Raw genomic sequence first — 8076 nt, 5'->3', positions numbered from 1 at the left:
GTAACATAACTATTAATTATAGCCCCGGTCAGTGGACTGTATTGTAGAGTAGAGTAGAGGCGCAGAGGTTCCCACTTGTTCAAGTAAAACTCGTAGCGATTTCCAAGGTGATTTATTCGGTAGTACCATACAATATTTACAAATCTTACAGCTTAAGTACAATCTTAGCCTTGTTAAAACTAACAGTGTATATAGTGAGCAATTTGAGCGTAAGGGCACAATACGCCCCGCCCACTCGACCCTACCACCGCGGCTCGGTGCCGTTTTCACAGGGTATAGCGCGCATCACTGGCAACGCGCTCTCCAATCCCCGTCGCTCGGCACCGCCGTTGTCCACGTAGTCGCCGTCCGCAACAGCCTCCCCCCGGTGAAGTCCTCGGGACGCAGCCTCTTCAACGGGAAGGACGACGATCTTCGTAACTGGTCGTTTTAATAGGTGTCCTCTTGCTTGCACCACGACGCTTCTAATTTCCCCATCAGGTCCGGGAAATAGTCGCGTAATTCTTCCTCGTGGCCATACATTCCTTGGAAGCGCAGCGTCGGCAACAATGACAATATCGCCGACCTTAAGCGCTTGTTCATCACGTCGCAAGTGGCCGCGTGGGTTGAGTGTTGGTAAGTACTCGCGTACCCACCGCCGCCAAAACTCGTTCGCGAGTGCTTGAGCTTTCTTCCATGTTCTTTTTGTTACATGTTCACATGCGCCTACTAGTGGCATGTCGGAGGGGCCACCCAACAGAAAATGGTTCGGAGTGAGTGCCTCCGGGTCCTCTGGTGTCACCGGCACGTGTGTTAGCGGTCGAGCATTGATCGTGTGCTCAACCTCCGCTAACAGCGTAATTAATATCTCTTCGTGCGGTTCTTTCTGGAAAAGTACGGCGAGGAGTGAAGTCTTTACAGAACGAATAAGCCTCTCCCACGCGCCGCCTTGATGTGGTGCGCCGGGAGTGATGTATTTCCAGTTCATTCGCTGTTGTAGGCCATAGTCTTTAAGTTCACTTTCCCATACTTGAATGGCTCGACGTAACTCAGTATCGGCGCCGCGGAAATTAGTTGCGTTGTCTGAGTACATAACTCGCGGCCACCCACGTCGCGCTGCCATACGCCGCATCGCCATTATTGCAGAGTCGGTAGTGAGAGCGCCGACTAACTCTATGTGTACGGCCCGTGTTGAAAGGCAAGTAAATAGAGCTCCCCAGCGCTTCTCTCTTCGGCGTCCTATTGTGACCGTCATTGGACCGAAATAGTCGAGTCCGCAATTCGTGAATGGTCGCACGAATGCCTCGGTCCGCTCCGCAGGTAGGTCACCGAAGTTCGGCATAGTGGGCGTGGCCTTCTTTATACGACATGTCGAGCATTCCTTTGCTACGGCCTTAACGGTCGGTCTGACTCGCAATATCCAATATCGCTGCCGTAGATCATTAACTACACGTTCATTATTCGCGTGCAGCGCTCTTTCATGTTCTCTTCGCACTAATAGCCTTGTGAAGCGATGACCGCCGTCTAATATGACGGGACATTTGCACGAGTTTGGTATAGCTGCGTGCTTTAGCCGGCCGTTCAGTCGTAGGAGGCCGTATTCGTCTAGCACGGGGTCAAGCTTGGCTAGTCTGCTGCTTCGACATATTGACTTTTTGTTCGTCAATCTTTCTATATCCTCTTCAAACTTGTCGTGTTGTGAAGCTTTTATTGCTAAGCGTTCGGCTTCTTCTAGCAAATTAGCATCGAGCGTCGTCTTAATTTTCTTCGCTCGATTTATAAACATTATCACATAGGCGATTGCTCGTACGTAACGCTCGTATTTTGAAAAGAGTGTCACGTCCGGTACGCTCTCTCGTATGTTGGCTCGTTCTGTGGCTGTGTAATGATCGACAGTCGCTACTTCTAGCCACGGTGCTTGTTCGGGCCACGATTCTCTCGGTTCGCGTAAGAATGCAGGGCCAGTGAACCAGCGGTTGTACTCGTTCTTATCTTCGTTATTAATACGAGTCGCATCGTCCGCCACATTGTCGGCGGTAGGCACCCATCGCCACTGATTTATCTTCGTTGACTCGGCTATTTCACCTAGCCTGTTCGCTACGAATGGAGTGTGACGAGCTTTATCGTTTCGTATCCACTGCAATACGGTAGTCGAGTCCGTCCAATATGTGTGACTCGCCACGGTTAGTCTATGCTCCTTCAGTATAGCGGACGCAAGACGTACGCCGATTAGTGCGGCCTGTAGCTCGAGTCTCGGTATGCTTTGTGTTTTCAACGGCGCTACTCGCGCCTTAGCTGATATTAGCGCTATGCGTACGTTTCCGTTCGCGTCTTCGGAGGCGGCGTGTTGATGGGCGTGCAGTGCAAGGCCCTTCTGTAATATATAAGAGTGCCGCCTAAGGGGCTGTTTACGCGGTCGTTACGCACCAACATGTATTTGGCGATTCGCGGATTACGGTTAAATGGTTTAAGAAATGTCTCTTGCATTACTAGCACATCGACACGCCGTCTGGTGACAAAGTCCCTAACTAAGTTAGTCTGTTTGAGAAGGCCGTCCGCGTTAAAAGTAACTACGGAGATCGCTCTAGGTTTAATTCTACTTGTAGTAGCCATTAGGGAGTCTTGTTAAGTTTTATTATCAACTCCCTATGAGCTGCTAATATCTGGATTTTCTCTATGCCACTTTTGGCTTTCCTAAGTTGGTTTGCAACTAGATGTACCTCATCAAGGTTGAGGTCTTGAATGTAATTCATTAAATAAATGAGGTTTGCGATTGACTCGTCAGGCGAGTCTAATTCAGGTGTGTGCACTTTAGCTGAGGGCTTCGGTGCTATATGTATAGCGGGAGCCGCTGAAGGCGGCACCGCCACGCTCGACTGGGCCTGCGTCACTAGTGACGGAGGTTTCGTCCAATCGTTCGTCTTGGGAGGTGGAGCCGGTATAAAGACCGGCTTTGGTTGTGGGGGTTGAGCCCCGGCGCGGGCGATTCCGCGAGGTTTGTTCGCCTTCTGGCGACCCCCCGCCCTGTGTTTGGGAGCCTTCGGGCAACCCCGGTAGTTCGCGGGGTGACCCGAAGTCTCACATAGTACGCAGGACGGTGGATCCTCATTAGGCAAATCCTTGGACCTCGTGCAATCCTCCGTGCCGTGGTCGCCTAAACATTTGACGCAGCAAGGCCGCGAAAAACAGTTACGAGCAGAGTGCCCGTAAAGTTGACAGCGATGACACTGTCTGATATAGCTGTGGGAGTCGGGTGTTTCCACCTTGAGCCCTGAGAGTTTGCAGCAATGCCGCATTTTAAAAATATCTTTACCCTTCGGGGTACGATCGAGGACCGCGAGGACCATGTCATATGGTAATTTGGAGATTCTGTTGTGCATGCGGAAGCACTCCTGCACAGGAAAGCCTTGGTCTTTCAAGTCATTGAAGACTTGATCGGCAGAGATCTCTTTGGGGATCCCTTTTATTACAACTCTTAAGGAGCGTTCCTCCGGAAGGGGGAACGAATGGCCGCCTATGTTTTGGGCTCTTAAATAGGAAGTGAAAACCCTGTGGTGGGTAGAAGTTAACAACTGAACGTGAATGTTGTCCTTAGTTGGACGAGCTTTGAAGGGGATACCTTCATTGTCTAAGTAGGCTGTGATTTTCAGCCACGCGGACTTATCTCTTACGTAGACGGGGGGAGGGGAAGGGTGCCTGAGGGGCGGATGCCTGAGGGGCGGGGGGCGCACGGCTAGACTCGGCGCGCGCGGAATCGCGAACGGTCGCGTTCCGTTTGGCGGGCGGAGCAGAGTTTTTTAATTTGCGTTTTTTATTTTTATTGCTGACGGTTTCGAAGCCGTCGGACGAATCTGAGGACTCCGCCTCTGAAGCTATTGACGACGACTCGGGAGCGCTCTCGCACTCCATAACGGTCGGGGCTTCGAACCCCGCTTCGACTGCCACTGGGGACAGCGGTGGGGACTCAGGAGAGTCCCTTAGCGGTTGCGCAACGGGCGCGGCAAGGTTTTGAGCCCCGGCGGCACTGTGTGCTTTAAACGCATCCAGCACCTCCGGGTTCTCCCTGACTAAGAAAGCCATAAAGGCTTTCATGTCTAGGTCCTCCAACGTATCGGACATCCTAACGTTTTATTTTTCTACTCGTCGTCCTAGCGGCCCTCCCCGCTTCCGGGCGGGGGGGGGGGTTGTGTGCCTACACGTATGTATGTGAGTGTGGGTGTGTTGATGCGTCCCGCTGGTGATAGCGGGGTGAGGTTGTCACTACCTAACAGTTCGCAGGGGTCTTGGAGTGACCCCCTGCGAAAGCGTGACGTGGACCCGTCAGGAGTAGTTTTCGGCCGAGTCCGGGCGCTAGCGAGCAGTTGGAGTACCTGCCCGCCGTGGCAGTGCCTACTAAGAGGACCCCGGACTCACAGTCACCGAAAAGCTCCCGAAGCGATGAGGCTGTACGCCGTTTATACAAACGTGCGGTATCTGCGCCCCACAGATACTTCCACCGGATGGTGTTAATTTCTCCGAAGCCCGTTGCCCACCTACGCCCGTGGGCGTAGGTGGGCAACGGAGAAACCGCGACTGGCGCGTCGAGAAACAAGAAAGTTGTACGCTGCGAGTGCAGCTGCGGATGCACCGCGACTGACCAGGTAGTAAACTACCTGAGCAGGCGGGGTGGGACCGGTCGCTTATCGGTCGCTATTATTCCCAACAAAGGCGCGGGTCACTTCCCGGAATTTGCCTTTCGGCGAATCTCAGGTAGCGGTCCCCCGTCACTACGGAGAACAATAGACGGCAGGTAGGGCGCTCTTGCTAAGCACGAGTGCTCAGCTCGAGTGCCAAACCCGGAATGCGTTTTGGGTCGGGCACGGCCTCGCTACCTTCGGAGCCTTCGCTCACACCATCAACTGATGTGGGGAAAGAGTACCGGGGCTAGGCCCCCCCACTCTGGTTTCACTCGCCTCCCGCGACTACGAGAGGGTCCCTGGAGGACCCCACAGTTTTTATGGGGTCATCTAGCTACTTTGTCGCATCCTGCGTTTGCTCCACGGTCTTTGGCTCAACGTTGCACCCCCCACCCAGGCAACCTGCCCTCGGCGACTCGGGGTTTGCGTTTCCGCGATTTGGGCGATCCGCCCCACCGGGTGAGACCCTTACGGGAGGCCCAGCGAGTGCGGGTCAGCGACCAAGTGCGGTGACGACGCATCTCCCTTGTCCCGGGCCAAGTCACGCGGGTAGGGTTTCCTGTCAATCGCACTGGAGTGCCACGGAGCGATGGTTTGAAGGTGTGCGAAGTCCGATGTTTCCACTCTCTCGTACATCTTCCTTGCCTGGTCTGCGATGACATCCTCAAGGGATTCCACTCCCAGGTCTCCTTGGATAGTGTCGTTTCTGACGTATCTGGGGGCGTCGACTATCACTCGCAGGGTGCGCGACTGAGCCGTCTTTAATCTCTTTTTGCTGGCTTCCGAGATGTAGCCGTACCAGACTGGAGCGGCGTACAGTAACTTGGGTTTTACGTATGTATTGTAGAGTCTCAGCTTCAGTCTGGTAGGCAAGCTGGATGTGAAAATCGGTCTCAGTCGCACAGCTGCGACCTGTGCCTGGCGAGCGGCTTTCAGGGCTTGGTGATTGAAGCACAGGCGCCTGTCAATCTCCACCCCCAGATACGTGACCTTGCTCGACCATGGGATCTTTGTTTGTTGAATCTCTACATTTCCTGGGTTTGGAGCACAACCCATGCAAATCGCTTGTGACTTTTTGGGATTTACCCGGAGTCTCCACTTGTCCAGCCACTCCGGCAGTTGATCTAGTATTCTCTGCATTTTTATTGCAGCATGGTTCCGGCTTAGTGACGTAGCAATGTACGCCGTGTCGTCCGCGAACAGGGACAATTGGGAGTCCGCCCTGTTCGGGATGTCGTCTGTGTACACGGCGTACAAGTGTGGCGAAAGGCAGCTGCCTTGTGGGACTCCGGCTTCGATCCTCCTGGTACTGGAGGAGGCACCTCCTATACGGACCTGAAAGGCCCTGTCGTCCAGGAAACTCCGTATGAAGCTAAGGATATAGTGTGGGCAATTTATTTGGATTAACTTAAATATAGAAGGCCCTCGTGCCACACCTTGTCAAAAGCCTTCTCCATGTCCAAGAACACTGCAACTGCCGCTTCCTTTTTGTTTGTGGCCGCTGCTAGGGAATGTATGACTCTGGACAGTTGCAGTGTTGTGCTGTGTTCTGCCCGGAATCCAAATTGTTCTTCTCTCGGGGTGAAATGTGGTGTGAAACGTCGTAATACTAGTCGTTCGAGCACCTTGGACATGGAGGGCAGCAACGAAATCGGCCTGTACCCGTCCGGCTTGGTATTGTCTTTCCCCGGTTTCGGCAGCATAATCACCGTAGCCGTTTTCCAGCTGCGGGGGATATGTCCCAGCCTCAGACAGCCGTTAAACACTCGGCAGAGCGCCACTACTGCTCGTCTATGGAGGTTTTTGAGGGCCATGTTGGTTATGGCATCGTTTCCAGGCGCTTTCTTGGGCTTCAGTTCGCGTATCGCCTTCTGCACCTCTCTGGGAGACACCGCCTTTATACTCTCCTGCAGGCGCGGCCCGGCGAACACATCGAAGAGCGCACCTTCCACCATTCCGGTGTGCGCTGGGTCGACGGATGGGAGTGGCTTGAATGTGCTGGCCAGGTGGTCGGCCAGCAACTCCGCTCTCTGTGCCGGGTCATATATTAGGCCACTCTCAGTCCTTAGTGGCAGTGTGGGGACGGCTTCGTTTGTGAGGGACTTACAAATCCCGTATAGGGCCTCCTCATTGTCCATGGCTGCGTCCATCTTGATCTCCCACTCATCAGTTTTATGTTTCCTCAGCAGATCCCTCGCCTCCTCGTCCATTCGGTTTAATCTGCTGCGAAGCGTTGGGCACCTGGTTCTTTGCCACTCCTTTCTGAGTCTCCGCTTCTCACGCAGCTTGGCTTCTAGGTGCCTGGGCAGCGGTGGGCAGCCTCTTGTGATCGGCTCTGCCGTGGAGCTCTGAAGGGCCTCCTGGATGCTTCGGGTAATGTCTCTGACATGGTTTTCTATGTCTTCCCTGCATCCAATCGGCCCTACGGTTATATTAGCCGTCCGTTCGGTGAAAGCCTCCCAATTGGTCTTCCCCTTTCTGGGGAGTTGCGGGATGGTTGTTGCGGGCGTAGCAATTTTTACCACAATAGGGTGGTGGTCTGAGCCCAGGTTGTCCTCGTACTTCTTGCACTAACCTCCCTTCGAAGGCCCGGGTGACTGCAAAGTCTATCGTACTGGCCATGTGTGTGAGGATATCTGGATAGTGGGTCGGCACTCCAGGGCTGTGGATGGTGGCACCGATGTGGTTTAAGGTGGCTGAAAGTCGTATCATTCCATATTTTGGGCATTCCAATCTCCCATGGGCCATGGCCATTGTGGGGACGTCTTGTTGGGGGGTGAAGATTGCCTCCATGTCGCCTCTGGTGATTGTGGTGTTTCCTCCTGGACGATAGATGCTGAGGATCCTGGTGGCCGATCCCCGGATTTCGACTTCAATCCCCAGGGCGTTTATAGCTTCCAGTCGTGTGTAGGGGGCCAAAACTTTGTGGATTACCGTTCTCTTGACAAGGACGGCTAGTCCACGGTATGCTCTTCCTGCCTGGTCCACCTGGTCCTCTCTGTACATGTGGTATTCTGGGAACCTAAGCCTTTCCCTTGCCGCCATATGGGTCTCCGAAATCAGGGCGATGTGGATCTTGTGCTCCTGTAGGACCTGCTTCAGCAGAGCGGCCTTCTGCCGCAGGCCTCGAGCGTTCCAGTAGAGGATCTTTAATTCATCCATTGTTGAGTTCTAAGATTTTGGCAAGTCCCTGGACGACCGCCGCCACGGGGCTTTCGTCCTTCAGGATTGAGTTCAGGACCTCCACCAGGATTCCGACCAGTACCTACGGCCACCTCCTCTTTCTGCCGGGGCGAGTCGTGGCGCGCCTGGCGTGGGATTTCTCTTTTCTTTCCGGCCTCGCTGTATGTTGCGACGTTGCTTATAACGAGATGTACTCTCTCCTCGCCAGTGGGCGTTTCTATTGTAGGTCGCTCTGTAG

General features: G+C 53.9%; 1 protein-coding gene across 1 annotated transcript; it reads right to left on the bottom strand.

Moving 5' to 3' along the window:
* Positions 1 to 241: 241 nt before the first annotated feature.
* On the bottom strand, positions 242 to 2592 carry LOC149475680 (uncharacterized). Its single transcript, XM_089712484.1, has 2 exons — positions 2407 to 2592; positions 242 to 2353 (listed from the first exon to the last, which is right to left on the bottom strand). Exons 1-2 carry the CDS (start codon positions 2590 to 2592, stop codon positions 242 to 244), a joined length of 2298 nt encoding a protein of 765 aa, XP_089568610.1.
* Positions 2593 to 8076: the final 5484 nt, after the last annotated feature.

This window comes from Colias philodice, chromosome 29 (genome assembly GCF_061535455.1).
Source record: "Colias philodice isolate Cphi_HAF_F1 chromosome 29, ilColPhil1 Martin Lab GWU primary, whole genome shotgun sequence".
Classification (NCBI taxonomy): Eukaryota; Metazoa; Arthropoda; class Insecta; order Lepidoptera; family Pieridae; genus Colias; species Colias philodice.
Note: the sequence above shows the minus strand (reverse complement) of the source record. Positions and strands in the feature narration are given on the sequence as shown.

Bases quoted from the DNA above. Each gene is read 5' to 3' on its own strand.
- LOC149475680 (XM_089712484.1), bottom strand. From the start codon at position 2,592: ATGGCTACTACAAGTAGAATTAAACCTAGAGCGATCTCCGTAGTTACT. The intron at 2,354-2,406 runs GTGCGTAACGAC...TATATATTACAG, and splicing joins GAATCGCCAAATACATGTTG to AAGGGCCTTGCACTGCACGC.